Source organism: Seriola dumerili, unplaced genomic scaffold (assembly GCF_002260705.1).
Source record: "Seriola dumerili isolate Sdu_G_001 unplaced genomic scaffold, Sdu_1.0 BDQW01000003.1, whole genome shotgun sequence".
Lineage (NCBI taxonomy): Eukaryota > Metazoa > Chordata > Actinopteri > Carangiformes > Carangidae > Seriola > Seriola dumerili.
In genome coordinates this window covers 16,100,823-16,119,711 of record NW_019174258.1, presented here as the reverse complement: position 1 = coordinate 16,119,711, position 18,889 = coordinate 16,100,823, and the positions used below count along the sequence as shown (strand labels likewise).

Here is an 18,889-nt window from a genome sequence, read left to right as displayed (position 1 = left end):
TTGAGTGATGTACAGCTTACAGCTTACTTCACTGAACCACTGGCTCATCACTGTAGTGAAGCAGGGATTTGGTTTTGTTGGCAGCTGGTTTTTCTGGGTGCTGCTATTTTATCTAGAAATACAGACAAGGGTTTAAGTCAGGTTTCACATCAAGGACAAAAATGATTTGATTATCAGCATAACTTTGATCATTAAACATAAGTATACCAACACCCATGTTGCTCCGGCTACTAAACGAGGTTGGGGTTTGCCTTAATCTAAAAGTCTATTTTCAATTTAACCTTCAAATTGGGTATTACTTTGAACTCCTTTTACCTAAACTTTCCAAAGATCTCTGGCCAGTTTCTGGGACATACAATACCATCCTCTATATTGGTAATTTATCACTTACATTTGGCAATGTCCTCACTAGCTTTAAAACTGCTGACCTTGATCCAGGGTCTCTCAACAATTATTGACCAGTCCCTAACCTTACATTCTTTTCAGATGTTGTCTCTCAATCAGCTTTCAGCCAATATATATATATATATATATATATAGTTTATAATATTATATAGTCTGTGTATATAACTGTAATCTTTTTCAACCATGCAGTCTGCTTTCAGGGCCTATCACTCCACTGAAACTGCTTGGGCCGGCAGCTCAAGAGGCAAGCGAGGATGAGAGGGAACCTCTCACAGAGCAAAGGAGTGTGATCCGCAAGAGGCTGATGAGTCCATAAAGGGAAGAGGGTCTTTGAAGGAAGAGGAGGGAGAGGAGTATGATCAGAGACCAGAAAGAGAGCTGCTTCCTAGCAAACCCATTTGGGTTCATGAAACAACTGGTCCACTGCAGAGCCTTGATCAGCCCACTTCCACCAACCATGGACTTTAATCAGAGGGAGCCTACTCTCAAGGATGTTGTGAAGGAGCGAGTTCAGCCCCAGCTCTTAGTGGGGTCGCCTGCAAAGTGTACAAGCACTGCCCAAGAAGAGACAAAAAACATCATCCAGTTCAGGATGATCTCGCTTCGTAGTGTAGAAGGCAAGATATTCTTTAGAAGTGTCCTTTTTCAAAATGCAATATAATACTGGACCCTACCTGGAGGACATGTTGTGTTCTCCAAAGGGTGTAAGTGGTTCAGGTCATACTGGCGGGCTGACCTGTCCTTTTCGTTAACAATTATCTCACCATCTTCACCGGCTGCTCTTATTTTCTCGCTCGTCACTCGTTACACATTATCAAGGGATAGGCTGTTTATGAGCCAGGGAGGAAGCAAGCTTGGGGTTCGCTCATGCAACCGTGAAACTATCAAACCCTCTATTGACCAATTTTCTTATTGCTACTGAAGTGTCTATAGCTGCTACACATGCTGCTATCGTTTTATCGACCAGACCCAGCAGAGACCAAAATCTATTCTATGTCTTACCCACTGCAGTGTCTGACACCCGAAACACAAACACATGTAAATAATTGAAACTAAATTTTCGGCTGCATTAAAACAGAGTTAAACAAAGGTTTAACTGTGTCTGTGTTCCACCACAGCGCAGCAGCTTGGGAGTGACATTTTGAAATGAGCCACGAGTAAATCACTGAGGCTATTTCTCCCTTTCTTCAGCGGTCAGACAACAAAAACAGACAGTCATATACAGGAGGGTGACTATATAATGAATTCAGCTGCATTAAAAAAACAGTCTGGATAAACAGAGAGGCCAGAAGCCAGAGCCTCTCAAGATCTGGATTTATATTTCATTTCAGCTTTCCTGTGCAAGATCTAATGTAAAAAAAAAAAAAAAAACTAATCAAAAGGATTCATTTTATATGTTATCACTTATTGCTTACAGTAGCCCTTCCCTACTGCATCTTAACAGACAGAGGAACTGTGGTAAAATGTGAAATGTCATATGGGATATTAAGTTTAATAATGCAGCATGTGGTCCATGAGTGATGAGTGATGAACCAGTGTTAGAATAAAGGAGGAGCCAGGGGCTTAATTACCCCAAAACAGACCTCAGCTCCCCCAGCAGTCTCAAAAAACGGATAAATTACCATTAGCATTGCTTAGCATAGCATAACGCCGCAACGACACAAGAAATCCTTGTAATCGAATTCGCTGTTCAGTCATTGTTCATTTTAAATGTGTGTGCAGCTCCGCCCTGGACTGTGCATCTGACTTTAACTGCTGTCGATAACGTGGTTTTTCACGTACCACAGTTCACAAGCTGCTTTCATGTGCTGTGTGCCTATGTGTAATTAATGTCTGTGGATTCAGCGATCCCACCTCTTGTCAGAGCTTTCAGTTCGGCTGTCTCTCTCATCATTTTCTGTCGTGTGTTGAACAAAACTCTCTCTGTCTCCTCCTGAAGCCGTCCAGGCTGCTGCTGGTCTGCTCCTCCTCTGCATGTTTGACAAATAAAACCAGTCCTGATCCAAAAAAAGCAGTCTTTATTAAATCCTTCACCAGTTGTCTCCAAGATATCTGTGATAATGTCCTCAGTCATTTTAAATGTAAATATAGCTGATTACACAGCTGTTGTCATTAACTTGTTTATGCTGGTTCCATCCGACAGTATCGGGATTATAAAATAATGATTTGCAGCAGCACAAAATCAGCCAAATTAACAGGCTGTAACTAACGGAGGTGATTCTGATTTATTCTGTCTGGGCAGAAGGTTTTTTTAAACTTCACCTCATTATCCATAGCTCTTATCCTTTTAGGGTCGCTGGAGCCAATCCCAACTGACATTGGATACTTCTAGTGTAGGATATACTCTACAATATATTGTAGAGTTGAAATGTTTTACAATATTGCATTCATTTCTTGTAAATACTGTTTGTAAGAAATATAATCATGCGATATGTCCTGAGCCAAATCCTGAGGCCAGCCTGGACATATCTGAATGGATCAGTATCAACTAAAATATTGCTGATCAAAATCGGATCAGCCAGTGTTGCAGCTCCTCTCCTTTACTACAGCTAGTCTCTAGAGTGCAGCATCCTGCTGCATGTGTGAGTGACGATATGTGAAAATATGGTTGCAGCAGTGAGTGAGGGAGCTGATAATCATTAGTAAAGCAGTTTAGAAAACATTTGCTTTTGCTTTCCTTATACTGACAAACAGCTGTCACTAATTAATGTGTAATCCTGTGAGTAATTTGATGGCAGGCTTAAATTAAACTTGGCTGTTGTTGGTTGTGTGCTTGCTGCATGTTGCATCAGTACTTGTCAAACAGAATTTGTGAGGGAGGGACCTCAACTCTCTAACACCACTGTACAATCTGTAAACTGTTTTATTTCTAATATATATATATATATATATATATATATTATATTAATTAATAAGCCGTCCCCTTGTGTGAGCAGAGAGCATGCCAGCGTTCTGGAACCAGAGGCGTGACGTGGAACACAGCGTCCTGTCCCACCAGTGCCGGCTCTCTCCTTTACACAGACGTTGATCCGGCTCTGTGCCCACCTCCACTTACAGACAGAACAACACTGCCCCCCAGTTCCATGTTCGTACCCTTGAAGGATAGTGGTGAGGTGGAATAAAGGTGCAACAGACGTCTACAGCTCTGTTATTTCAGTGTGTTTGTAACGCAACGTATCAGTATCAGATTAAAAAACACCAGTATTGAAGGACAAAGATCTGGATCAGGGCCAAAAAAACTTGGGACGTCCTTGATAATAATAAAATGCTTAATGTGTTGTGTCCACACACATCCAGAAGTGTGCCTGCCTGTTTTGCGGGGGCTGAGCATCAAACTGCCTGTGAGGGTCTCACCACTGGGCCATTAGTGGAACAATGGGTTGTTTCACTATGATGGGTCTGGCACTACTGCTTCTTAGGCTGCTGCTCACTGAATGTGTAAAAATGACATTTTCACATTGTTTTTGTAAAGACCTGACCCCCACACTGCTGACTGACATGTCCATCAAATGTCTTTTTTGTAATAATGAAGTCCTGTGACAGGATAAACAATAAATAAACACGTTAATGACGACAGCTGTTCTGTGTTGCCCCCCCCCCCCACACACACAGATCTTCCTGCAGCAGGTAACGTTTCCAAGACAAAGAGCCTCAGGTGTGAACGCTCGTCTCTTTCTATCTGATTGTGCCGATGTGCAGCAGTAGTCTTTCATCATGAATAAACTGTGTCACATTTTTCCCTGACTTTTACTTCAGATCATACATCACTGAGTAAAGCTGGGCAGGGTTGTCTGTGTTTTCACATAATAATATATCAAGAAGATGTCTGCAGCAACAGCTTGGTTCTCCTGAGCGGAGAGACTACTGGGGACTACCAGCTCAAATCCTGGTCAGCCAGCGGACTGTTAAAACATGTTTTTACAGGCGCCATCAGTGTCATTCATGCGGGTAGTCCCAGTGGATCAGTCCAAGGCTGAATGTCTTTCTCCCTCCGAACGTGGATCCAATACTGGTCTGGCTTTACTGAGAGATGAATGAGCTGCTAAAGGGTCCAGTGTGACTCACAACTTTTTTTTTTTTTTTTCCATCTGTCAGTAACTTGATGGTTCATGAAGTCACATGTCTCTTTTCATCAGTGATGGCTGCAGTAGACATGATACTTTCTATGAATTTGTTTGGCAAATGTTGCTATCGCTAGCTGGCTAACAGTCAACATTGCTGTGCAGCATATGACGGCAATGCTAGCGTGGGCTAATGGATCATATTGTTTGTGTTGGCTCTCGTGTACACAGAGTAACTTTATCCAGTCGTGCCTCTTGTTGTGTTTTTAGTGGCCATTTCACTACAGCTTTGTAACACCTTGCTGACCGAGAACGTGGAGGGAGGGGAACCTAACCTGACAAAGCATTTGTTTTGGTCTGAGATGCTGGTGGCCTAGTGCGACATGTAATGACAGTGACTACTGTTACAGAACCTTTAAGACAAAGTCAGTGACACATAAAATGTACAGGAAAGTCAGTAATTACAGACATTCACCATAAACACATTTGCAGGTAAATTTCAGGCTTCACATAGATGTGCAGAAATAAACCTGGCATGTAGGGAGAGGGAAGCAGACCCATTGGACACACACGGACACACACACACACACACACACACACACACACACACACTCACTCACCCCCCTGCTGCAATCAAGCCGTAGCAGCAGTGTGTGACATACAACACAATCAAAAACAGTAACACACACAATATGCCAGTAAAAATAAACAAGGCTTACATTTTGCATGTACTTTAATGGCTTTAATGTCTGGTTTGTATTTCCTGGTATAATGGTGATTGTTTCACAGAACGAGAGGCAGCTGTCTCAAACTCAAAGCCAAAGGTTAAATACTGACCCCCCCCCCCCAAACTGAAAATTTGGAATCCATGTTGACGAGTTGACAAGCTGATGAGCTGAATGTCTGTGTGTGTGTGTCTTTGTGTTTGTGTGTATCACTGGCACAGATGCATTCTAATTACATCTTTGTGAGAGTGTGAAGTAATCATACCTACAGTACGAAGCTGTCACAGTCGACAGACAGCATCTTCCATCATCACATATAACCGCTTTTTAATATCCCATTTACTGTCAGCACATATGAATTAAAATATGAATCAGGTGAACTGTTTGTGATCATCATGAAGCTATACATGTCTGTATTCCTGTTAGTCAGTAGTATTGACAAGCAGAACTGAAATGTTTAGCACGTCAATCTAATGTTAATCCTCTGTAATCAAAAACGACATCACGTCAGTCAGAGTGCAGATTTGAAGGGAAGTCATTACAACGATACACAACACTAATTAGCCTCTAAAACCCGGTGGCTTATAATTATAGTCATAGTGAGTAGTGAATCGTTTCACTGTTTGAACTTGATGTTGTGGTGATACATGACTTTAGAGCTCCCCTAGTTTTTTGTGCTATTTTTAGTATCCTGCAATTTGACTTCTCAGCCAGCTACCCTGCCTCTCTCTCTCTCCTTCTCTTCTCTGTCTCTACTGTCTCTCACCCTTTTTAACTTTCTCCTGATTATAAGTTGGCAACTATTACTGTATTATGTCTCTATGTGAGTGTTGCCACTTGCCATATGGCAGTGGTTTTCCTATATGAAAAATCCTCCCACAGATGCAATGTCAGGTACAGTACCTTCACCAGTCACTGTGTGTATAATACATTTTTTGAGATATTCTATAAAAGAAGCTTTTAATTCAGGCTCATTTTCTTTTTTCATGAGCCTTCTTTAAACTTGTCTTTTCTTGTCTGCATCAGTTAGTAAGTCCAAGTCAGTTCATCTCCGCAAACCCCTGCAGAGAGCTGTTTGTCGCTTTATGGGCATATGAATTACAATGTATTTGTGTTTAATATTGTATTGACCAAAGTAATTGCAGGGATCTGGGAACATGGTGACGTCAGATAGGGAAGAAACACACGCAGTCAGATGATCAGACAGTTTGTCAGGATCATCTAAACCAATGTATTTAATGGTTAAAATGAAAACAAATGCACCTGAAATGTCATTAATGATCCCTCAATGAACATGAAAATTGTGTGCACACAGCTGGAGTCACTCGGAGTTACAGTTTTAGTATTCACCTTCATTTTCTCTTCCAAATAAGTTGGTCGAACCTGGAGGATAGTTTTCAACCTGTCTGACTGCTCATGTTTCTTCATCTGATGAACTATCATCAATTAAACTTGGTGGTTGCAGTTTTATCATTATCAATAGAAATGATAATTACTATCATGCCATGCATTAAGCATATCTACCTCCCTGCCTGCAGCTTTTACTAAAATCACTCTGGCTACACTGCACAGCAATTATCCATGAGGACATTTGTATGTCTTTGTCTTCCTCCATCCTGCAGCCACTAGAAGTCTCACACCTTACCAAGTTATTTTTTTGAGCATTTTCGCCTTTAGTCTAGCTGCAGTGAGAGAGAGAGAGAGACAGGAGAGTTGAGGAGAGAGAGAGGGAGGGGATGACATGCAGCAAAGGGCCTAGGGCCAAACTTAACCCAGGCCGCTGCTGTGAGGACTGAGCCTTTGTGGTATGCCCTCTACCAGCTGAGCCACCAGGGCGCCCCACCTTACAACTGCTACTAGAAAAACCTTTAGTGACACAAATCTTCACTGTAATTATGTCAGCTCATGAGTTATTACCCTGGTAATTATCTATCAACTCTTCCAGAAAGAAAACCAGCAAAGTGGTTGAGAAAGAAAAACAAAACAAGAGAAACAACATAGTCATTCCATATGTGTCTGGAGTATCGGAAAAACAAAGGAGGATCTTCAACAAACACCGTATCCCTGTGTATTTCAAACCCAGTAACACACTCAGACAGAGGCTGGTACATCCCAAGGACAGAACACCACACACCCGCAAAAGCAATCTGGTGTATGCAGTCCAGTGCAACGAGGAATGCAATGATCTCTACATTGGAGAAACAAAACAACCACTGCATAAACGCATGGCCCAACACAGGAGAGCTAACTCCTCAGGCTTAGACTCTGCTGTCCATTTACATCTCAAGGAGAGAGCCCACTCCTTTGAGGACAGCAATGTTCACATCCTAAGCAGAGAGGACAAGTGGTTCGAAAGAGGAGTAAAAGAGGCCATCTATGTAAAAGTAGAGAAACCGTCCCTCAACAGGGGAGGAGGTCTCAGACACCACCTATCTCCAATTTACAATGCTGCCCTTTCATCCCTTCCCAGGAGATTCAACAATCTAGCCTCAAAGAATAACAACTGTTCACAAGTGGCAAGTGACTCCAACGACTGTCGTTATAACACAATAGAGCACTAACGAAGTCGAAACCAACCTTCCACCAACAACAGTCATGCAAACGACTGTCGTTGACACTTGGAGCACAAAAGGGAACCAGTGACATCATCAGCCTTGTGAACGCCCACAAGAGGTTAAATACCTGGGTCTCCACACCAGAAAGTTAGACCAGTCCCAGCCTGGTCAGATGCGTACACGAACTGATGAAGCCTCTTGGATGAGAGGTGAAACGTCTTCCCAGACAAATAATCAAGTCCAGTTGTTTTTTTGTTTGGTTTTTTTTTTCGATTTAAACTCCTTTAGCACAGGCTATCAACTCTTCATATTTTATATTGTGAATTTATGCTTTGGGTATAATAATAATATTTGGGTGGTTCAAATGATCCCTCCAAGCTTTCAATGGATTATGTTCCTTTGTGTTTGACAGAGGATTACAGTCAGTCAGTCAGTTTTGACCCTCTATGTAGGAATGCCCAGATCACATTTCTTTTTTACTGATACCGATCATCTATGAGTGAGATAAGCCGATCCACGGCCGACACCGGTCATTTTTTTTTCTTTTTAACATGTTTTGTTTTGGTGACCTGTTGCTCGCCGGCGCATTGAACCTTGTGGGAAGCAGGACTACACTACACAGCACACAGCGCTTCTCTCAGCCGCAGACACCAGAGTATCAACCACAGGTGATCGGTTTTAAGGTGATCAATGACTAGATGCATTAATTCTAAACTACTGACCACGTATTTTTAATGAAAATCAGTTTATAATGATTGGTGGCCGATCAATCGGTGCATCACTACCTCTAAGTATATGAGCTGGTCCACAAAAACTTGTTTATACAAAGTGATCATTTGGAGAATAGAACTTTGCTGATAAATTAAAGATTAATACAGACTTACCAATGTTCCTGTTACAGATATAATCTGTAACTTTTTCACATTAAAATGTCTAAAAACATCTAGACCTGTGTTCTATATGTTGTTGAGTTGTGTTCTTACATTATCCCAGATGTTTCCATCAATTCTCAAACCAGAGAAATCTGTGATTTTAATCATGATAACATTTCATTGGCCACCTGTCAGTGACATCATATCCTCTATGATCATGTGTTAGTGTTTTGTTTGTCTGACAGAAGCTCAACATTGACTTGTTTTAAGCCACATTGCACCTGGCTTATAGCTCTAAAAACTATACTTTTTAGAGCTATAGTTCTATACTCCCAACTGTCCCCTGACTTCCCTCGCGTCTGTCCTACAGTGTCTGCAAAACACTGACTTTAAATGTAAAACTGCTTTCTTCAGTGGTTTTAATCCTGGTGTGTTTGTTATGGAGAGGAGGACACCTCTGTGGATAATTCAGCTGCTGGTAAAAACCTGCTGAACCACTGACACTGAAGGAATCCAAACCAGGAGAAGCTGACGGCAGCGGCGGTGAAGACAACAGCTCCCATGATCCCGTGCTACTTCACAACCTACCATGTGTGATTGTTTTGATTGACAGACTCCTAGCAGCAGAAGTTACATACTGTGCATATTAACCACGTTAAACATTTTAATGTCAATTTAATGCATCTGCTGGCTGAGAAGTGTTTAACTAAATTATGTTGCTCTTGTTGACAAACTCAACAGATGGGCAATGGAGTGACTTTGAGTCGGAAACAAATCTGTTCTGCAATGTCTCAGCCAAAATACCAACAACTTGCCTTGCCTTTGAATGAACCTCGTAACCGTTAGTGCCTCTCTTCCCATCTGTGCACCGAACACTCTGCACTGGACACCGCATGAGCACACAGACGGGCAAAGGGAATTTCAAGGTCAGGAAAATACCAAAGAGTGGGAGTGCTGCTTACACTGGTTGTTGTGTATTGATGTGATTGAACCCACTGATACTGTGCTGGTGCTGAACACTCTCTCATCATAGCATGCTTCCCCTCTTCCTTGTGTGCTAATAGCTCTGTGGGACTGGCGTCTAGTCTTTGAATGATGAGCTGACATGAGGACAGCATCCAGAAGAGGCATTTGCACTGGTGATCTTGTAAAAAAAAAAAAAGTTCCTGGTTGTTAAGGTGCCAGGCAGACACAGAAATGCTATACTTTAAGCAGCTCTTTAAGTGTTGACATCTTGAATTAATTTGATTTGAATTTTGCTTAGCACTCCAGAATTTGATGCAACCCGCAAGAAAAAAAGTACTAAAAGTGTTTTCCCACTTTGTCAGTAGATACAGTTAGTGAGGCTCTTTTGAAGCCATTAAGGCAGCCTGTAAGGGCATTTGAAGAGGCAGTCACAGGGTTTAGATGCATCTCAGGTACAGCCAGAGGCTTGTCTGGGAGAGGAATTGATTTCTGAGTCTCTGAAGGCCATAGAGTGACCATCAATAACAGGCCTCTGTGCCTGCGTCAGAGCTTTACAGGGTCCTTGCAGCTGCACAGGAACCACACAAACACACATGTAAAGGGAGAATCCCTGCAGCCCTGCAGGTCACACATGACAATCAATACAGGGGTGGGGTTTACACTGGTGTGTGCGGGTATGTGTATAAGTGACACAGTGTAAATAAAATATGAACAACTCTCAATGTCAACTGGTGGATAAAAAAAAACCATCTATACTGTGATCTCAGCCAGTAACGGATCACAGCCAATCAGAAAACCTGTTCTAATAAAGACTTGACTTGGATCACCAATTCTGACACTAATTCAGAGACACAGTTGTGCCTCATATCCATGTTCTTTAAGCTGGACACACTACAGCAACCTATTTTACACACAAAGGATTCATTACAACTTGTTATATACTATATGTATAATCTCCTACAGTTGGCTACTGCAACTTTAAATTCAGCTCACCCTCCCCTGACTCTGAATGATCATCTGAGATGAACAATTTTTTTACCCATTTTTACCTCTCTTTCACACAACTGGTGTTTCTGCCAGGAAACAACTAGTGAATAAGTACGTGCCACTCACAGCAAGAATTCATCAGGCAGAAACAGTTTTACCGTCCATCCTAAATCCTTCCTTTAAAAATATTTTGACATTGAGTCAAAGGCAGCTGTACATGCTCTTTTAGTCTTGCCTACTTTGAAGCTTTCTGATTTCAGTCCTCAGGACCAAAAGGGGATGATGCCCAGTTGCTGTTGACTTCATTTTCTAGAAATCTGGCTTCTGGATTCTGAGTCCATGACTCGCTGGAAGCATGTGAGTAGGATCTGAGGTAGGAATGATTACAGCAAGCTTTTTCAATATTCCTGCGTGCATGTGCATGAGTACTGTTTTAAGACAGAAAAAAATGTGGACCTATCCTTAAACTTTAACTTCACCTGGTATTAACCTGTGATCTGTGGATACATTATCTGAATAAAATGAAATGTTTGTTAGTTTGTTCTTTTTACTTGTCTGAGGCCCTGTTCACACCTGTTCACACCTGTTCACACCTGTTGACACCTGCATTAACATCTGTCTCAGGTGATCCGATCAGTGGTCAGCTCTAACTTCAGGTGTGCGAACGCACCCAAGATGCACTGAGGTCTGATCTAGGTCATCTATACTGAAATAGTGAATTTCATCACATTTCTGATGGCACCTCATGAGACTTCCTCTTGAAGACTTAGAGAAGCCTCTAATAATAATCCCCATTTAGACAAAAGAAGGTAACAAGACCATGACAGTCAGAGGTGAATGGCATTTAGAAAACCTACAAGCAGCTATGCTTAGCTCACTGCCTAACAGCCCTCTTGTGATTCTGCCATGAGTCTGCAGAGTCCAGTACCTGCAGGTCCAGAGCCGTGAGCTGCTTCCCCTTCTCTCCTGAGTTGCGTTTATACTCCTCTATGGTCCAGGATGGCTGGCCTCGCTTGGCATCCGACAGGCTGGTGAGCCTCAGGTCGGTGTAGAGGTGACTGCCTTTCACGTGGGCCTTGATGGAGGGGGTGAAGGGATGCGGTGAGAAAACCTGTTCGATCATGGGCGGGTGGGGGTTGGGGGAAAGGTGGGCCTGGGGAAGCTCATATTGACGCTCTCGCTCTGCCTGGAAATGGAGAGAGGATCAGAGAAGAGAAAGATCGTTAGAGAAGTTTCCACCAGGTTTCTTTAATCTCATGAGTTTCAGTTCTGTACTTTGCTTTATTCCAGGCCAACAAGAGTTAATCATTCTAGATCAACCATAATGTGCATTTAGAGACTTTGAATTTCAGAGATCTGTTGCAGAGCAGCGGTTTTATTTTTTACATCTTTAAAATCATTAGACCGCTGATGGAAATGCCTGGAGAGACAGTAAAATTCCCTCATCCGCTTCTTCACTCACTAGTGAGGAGTTCCAGGCATTTAACTTCTCATAGGGTCGTTAACACCTTGGGGGTCGTTAAGGAGAGTCACTGACCCACCTGGTCCTCATTTGAGTCGTTAGTGAGACATTTACTGTTTCATTCATTACCTGTGTCATTCTTGGGACATTTCTAAATAGCCTGAGTCATCCTGAAAAAAACAACATCTACCTTTTTTTAATATGTTTATATTTTTTTAAAAAGAATGCTTAACACTTTGAAAAATGACAAAATGCAGATGATAATTGGTCATGTGACCTATGTATATGTACTAATCACATCTGTGAACTCTTGTAATTGTACTGAGTGAACCTGAAGAAGCCACAGTCTGTTCGCTCTCGATAAAAGCCACAGTGAATCATCTCAGCATGCAGTGGTTAAGTTTGATTTTCAAAATACGGACAAGTTTCAATGTCAACTGCTGGAACCAAAACAAGTATACTGTTATCTCAGTCAGTCACACAACAGCCAATCAGACAACTCAAAGAATTGACTTGGAAAACCAATTCTAATCGTTTTTCCAAGCTGGACAACCTATTTTACACACAGATGATTTATTAAGTTTTGTTATACACTATATGTCTAATCTCCTACAGCTGGCTACTGCACTTTCTCTCTCCTCTCACAAAAAAAGCTCACCCTCCCTGCATGACTCTGAAGGAGAGAATCTTCTGAGATGAACAATGTTTAAACTGTTTTACCTCTTTATTGACTTTTCTATCTGTCATTAACTACCAGTAATAATATCTTGTACTTGTTACCTGAGAAATTCTTTTGCTGTCAAAGACTTGGCTCTGATTCCTATCTCCTGTTACCCGGGTGATTTGAGAAGTGTTTGAACGTATGATGTCCTCTGTGACAACATTAAAGCTATGTAACCAAAGGCCAGTGGACTTGGACTTCTGGATTATTATTACACATTCATAAAATGTCTATTTCAATGACTCAGTATAATTTGAATTTCCACGCAGACAGGTGGGTATGTGCCTGATTCTCTGTGCACCATAAGACAGCGACAGGAGGAGTGAGTGGGTTGGTTCCAAATCCACTGATCAAATATCTGTCACATAACCAAGAACTCAAAGTCTGATCCAAAACAATATGACAAAAACAAACACAAAGGCAGCAGAGTTTGTACATATTTCCTATTGTTGCTGATTCCTGTGGCACCCTCTGCAATGCTGCTGAGGGCCCAAGCACAACACCCGGCTGAAACACCTGATGCTACATTGTAGAGCCATTGGGCGAACTATCTGTTAAATTAAGGATCAACTTCTACAGACACGGCTACGTTTCTATTTTCCTCCTTCCTGCTCAAAGAGCCTTTGCCACTGGAGCTGGATGAGACACGGTGATAAAAGGTACAGACCCACAACACCTGATGACCCCAAGAAGAACCACTGATGATGTGTCCGAGCTGCATCAGAAGGTATAACAGGTCAATCAGAGGCTGAGGGTTAAAGTTACAATCTGTAATTTTTCCACATTAAAATGTCTAAAACAACTAGACCTGTGTTCTATATGTTCTTGAGTTGTGTTCTTATATCATCACAAATGTTTCCATCAATTCTCAAACCTGGAGAAAATTGTGATTTTAATCATGGTAACGCTCCACGACCACGTATCCCTAACTGCATGCATCAGTGTTGTAGCTGCCTGCCAGAAGCTCAAAATTGACATTTTATCCAGTTTTAAGACATATTTTTAAGATATACTTCTGACACCTTGGTGGTTTCAAACCAGATGAAGGGTTTTAGTCATGGGATGTCTGGATCTGAAGTTATCAGAGAAACAAGCTGAGGGAATGTTAGACAGCTCAGCTCCCAGCTGCTGGAGACGTCCTTTGTTTGCCGAACAGTGTTGATGAGTCACTGATTTTTAATATGAAACTGCTTCATTCAGTGTTTCTACTGGTTATAATCACACCGCGAGAAGCTGACGGCAATGGTGGTGAAGACAACAACTCTCATGATCCCATGCTACTCACAACATCACCAAACAGCGTTTTTTGTTATTGTTTTTACTGAGAGACCCATAGTGGCAGAAGTTACATACTGTGTTTAAGGCTTATTATAATATCAAGGATAGTGTCACGGCTCAGGTCATCAGTTTTTTCTCCCTTCCCTTGTGTTTCCGTGTCTTTCATGTTCTCCTTTGTGTCTCCTCCTCCCCTGTGTATGTGTATGTGTGTGTGTTGTGGGTGTGGCTACCTCTCCTGGCTCCTGGCGGTCCCGCACACCTGACTGCAATCTACTTATCTCCTACTGCTCAAGTACTCCAGCTCACCCTTCACTCCTCGCATGATTGCTCAGCCTGTTCAGTGGAAGCAGCTCTCTAGGTCTCCAAGTATTTACTTCATCTCTTGTGTTTTCCCTCGTGCTCCCTACTAAACCTGATTTTCTCCCTTGTGCTAGACCAGAACTCCAACCCATGCTGCCTTTTCACCTTCCAGGCTACAACCTCAGACGCCATCTCACCTCCTTCCCTAACGGCCAGCTTGCCTCCACCCTCGCCCTTCACCACCCTTCAACCCCATTCTACTATTTACCTAATAAAAACCTTGCCAACCCTCCCGCTGAGTCCTGTGTCTGCATCTGGGTCCAAACATTATCTGAACTGTTACAGATAAAGTGTCACAACATATGACAACCCTTTATAAATTTTGACTTTCAAACTCATACAACATTATTTAATGTAAAAAACGATATCTTATATAGAGAACAACATTTCATTACTTGCTTGTCTGTTTATGTGCTGTCTGTGTTTATGAGTGTAAGTGTCGGATCTTGCATACAGAAGCATTTCTATACATGTGTCCTTATATTAATGAGTAGCCATGTGATAAACATACAAACTGTTATGTGCTGTTGTATAGGGGCTGTTTATGTATACAACTCAATTCAATTTGTTCTTGTGAAAAAAAAATCAATTATCTGATATACTCCTTCAAATATCAGATTGAAGGATTCATTGATTTCCAGGGAGCAGTTTTTCTTAATAACCCACTCTTTCTCATGAATTATTATTCTCATGTCTGCGCAGCAAACACAAAAAGAAGAATAAAGCATTCCTGAACACTGAGTATTGATTGCATTAATCCCAAAGTACTTACAAGCAGCTGCTATCAATACCAACCACAGTGAGAGACATCTGTCTCTGCAGTCAATGAAGGTGACATGAATGTCTGTGTGTGTGTGTGTGTGTCTGTGTGTGTGTGTGTGTGTGTGTGTGTGTGTGTCTTTATTAAAGAGGAAAGCTAAAGTGACTCTCAGGTTGCAGTCAGCAGCTTGTGTTAATTGGATGACTGTGCAGTGGTCTCCAGAGAGACTGCAGTTGATGTGATACAGTGGTTTGACCATGCAGGACATTCATGACTCATGAACAGTCATCACAAAAACCTCAGCTCCTCCCTGACCATTCTCACACCAGTCAAGCATGTCTGTCTTTACAGTCTACAAGCATCAGGAGGCCTTCGGACTGAAATGACTAAAACTTAAAGCCTATAATCCTACTTTGTAGGATATATGTAACGTCTGCAGTCACAGGGAGCACCACCAGCTTTACTCACTGATGTCCAAAATATGAATTGCATTTCAATGCTTGCAATGCACCACATACTCTTTCTGCATTACCATTTGAAATGCATGGCTATCACTTATTGATCTTGTTACCAAGCTCTTTATGTTTCACATGAACATCTTGTCTTAAATATGATGACAAAATAACAGGGTAACACTCTAAAAGTTTTGTCTGCCATGTGCACAGGTACATCCTCTTAGCTGACTCCTCTCCAAACCTTCCTGCCACAACATAATCCTCTCACTATGAATATGCAAAATCCCATTGAACACTAGAAAACAGGACAGGACACCATCCAAAGAAAACAACAGTGCAACAGTGAATATTTGATCTAGGGTAGAAAAATGTTGCCCTTAACATCATTCAGTCCTCCCTAAACAACATGGATACTCCCATCCCAGCCACAGACAAACAAGTGGTCCAAAAAAGTCATCCTCTGTCATTCAGACAACCACAGCACTGTTGATATTATAAACAAAGGTTGCTCATAGGGCACGACATGCAAAAAAAAATCTTTTTGTGATTACTTAGGTAGATATTGAGATAGTGATATGAGTCAAGATTTCAGTTGGAAATCTTGTTTTTGTAGTTCATTTTCACGAAAAAAATGTTGGGTCTTGAACCCAACAAACATGTTCCCTTTCCTTTTAAACATATGATTTGTAGGCTTGGGTGTGTCTGTAGCAACACAATGCTTATGGTGCTAACAATGCATAATCATGTAGTGATACATTTTACCTTTACCAAAAAAAAATTGCAGCTCCTGCAATTTGGAAATTGCACTTGGCCATATTGCAATTTCAGTCATGTTTCCATTAATTGTGCAGCCCTTGTTGCTCACAGTAACTACACATCACGAAGTTCATCTGCCCACTGACCTTAATCTCCACCCAACAACAATTCGTCATGCGCACCACCCTCATTTCGCTGACTCCCTCTCTTCTCTCTCATTTCAAATTGAAATTCTTGGCAGCATCTCGGATCCGGCCGCTATCTTCACACGAACCCCTATCTTCTCCCTCTGGCCATCAGAGGCAATCTTACATAGTCTCTCTCCCAAAACCCTTTTATCGTACTTTTCACGGTGGTGCTGTTTCAAAACTTTTCATACCTCACACAATCTACCATTTCCTTTCATCAACATATCTTCAAGCAGCTTCATCACCAACACCCACTCAGTCCTCAAAATCAGAACATCCCCCATCCTAGCATACCTCAGCTGTATTGACTTTTCTACCAAAATACTCTCTGGAGCTTCAGTTCCTTCCATTTCCCACCACCACGTCAACATGTTAATCAGTGCAGCCTCAGCTCCCGCTTACCCCTGACCTTCACATCCGTTGCCTCCAATCCCTTTGGACAGGTTTACGCTCTTTCAAACCCATTCTAACCTATGTAAACCAGACACTAGTTCACCATGCCTCTCCACAAGACTTCACCTCTGCAAGCAGAGATGCTATGCACTTCTGGTTCAACCACAACCTCTGCCAATTTTTTTCCAAGTCTGGGATTATACTCTCGTCAGTCCTTTGACATCGGAGCCACTTCAACGCTGCCAAAACAAGGAATCCCAGACCGCACCGTCAAAGTTCTCGGCTGCTGGTCTTCCCAAGCTTGCCATAGCTACATCCACAGACATCTGAGTGACATCCAAACACCCTTATCTCCTGGTCCAGTGAAACTCCTTTGGAGGATGTCAAAGCTCATAAACTCATCGAGACGTGCCCCCACCCTGGGTCTTCTTGACCCCTCAGTTCCTAGAGGCTCCAACCACATCATGACTCCATGCAATCAACCTCCTTTCATCCCTCCCCTCAACCCCTTACCATCCTATCAAACAAGACCCTCATCCAATCCTCCAGATAAAACTACTTTTATATCAAACAAATGGTGTGGTCTTGTTAGTGAAACCTTTCTAGATTAAATGAAAAGGTGCCTCATTATATGTTCAGCACTTCCCACTTCATGAGATTGGGTTCATCTAAAGCCTCTGATGCCGCCTCTTCTTTCTGTGCAGCTTATTTGATCCCACTACTGCCCCTTAAAACCTCCATGATTTGTACTTTCATAGTTCACTGTTCAGAGTCCCAGAAAATTCTACTCTCTTTCATCAAGGTGTTAATTACTTCTAGTTTGCCTGGGAATCCCTAAATCTGCCTCCTCTTCAGCGGATTAAAGAAAGCTAATCCTGAAGGCAATGATAAGCATCTCCCTCTCACATTTCCTTTGGTGCATAAATTGGTTTCACGGTTAAAGTCCAGGTGTTTCAGACCATATGTAGATTCTCTGTTAGCAATAGTCTTTCTTTCTGTGCTCTACGGGTTTCTTAAATGCAGATTAGCCTACCTACAGACTGCAATTCATCTCCCAGCTGTCACTAAATCTGATTGTTTTTTCTTGTTTATGTGTTCATTTTCTTCAAGCGTTGTGTATCTCAGGCTCTTCCAGGAGGGTTTGTGATCCCAGGGACGAACTGCGTCATGCTTGCTCAAATAATATCCAGAGCATCACACCTGCAGTCTCCACCTGATGAAGTGTCCCGCCTGAAATGATAGACTTCAGTGAGTGTTCAGGCTATTTTGGAAAGTTGGTGATTGCCTGCTAGCCATGGTATCTTTTTCAGTTATTGTTGACAGTTATGCTATTTCCTTTCCCATCTTTCTTTTAGCACACAAGTAAATTGTGTGGATGTGAAATCCAGTCTGAACTGCCCCCAAAACCCACTCCCCACCCCCACCCCACCCCAACCCACCCCTCGCAACCCGGAACCTACTGTAACACTAAGTGTAGCCCCAAGTTAACTGTGATGACAATGATTTATCAACAGGAAAGTCAGCACCTTAATTGAGCCATTACCATTAATAAAGCACAATTGCTGCCTGAAGAAGATCCTATACTTTCAGCTGCTTAATGACAGACACCAAAATACAGTCTGTTGGTCTACAACTGCAAAAGTCATTTGTTAATTGTAAGATGATGGTAGCTTGAAATTTGTTAATCGTAAGATGCTGGTAGCTCATATATTGACAGGGATTTTCAAATGCAAGTTCAAAATAGTTTGGTGTAAATTAATTCACCTCCATTCATTCTCCCCCAGTTTGAAAAACAGCTTCCACAGAGGTAAATAATCCAGAACAGTAAACATGGTGGGTTTACTTTTGTTTTTTGAACTATATTTAAAAGTAATATTTGCCTACATATTAGCTGATCAAATAAATGCTAATGCTGGAAAATAAGGTGTTCATCCCCCGATCATAG

The 18,889-nt window shown here is 41.9% G+C and overlaps 1 protein-coding gene across 1 annotated transcript in view; it reads right to left on the bottom strand.

The window, feature by feature from the left end:
- Positions 1 to 18,889, bottom strand: part of kiaa1024 (KIAA1024 ortholog) — a 47,929-nt gene that overhangs the window by 8,043 nt on the left and 20,997 nt on the right. Inside the window, exon 3 of the mRNA XM_022744056.1 lies at positions 11,500 to 11,757. Coding sequence (XP_022599777.1) covers positions 11,500 to 11,757 — 258 coding nt within the window. The remainder of the gene's footprint in view (positions 1 to 11,499; positions 11,758 to 18,889) is intronic.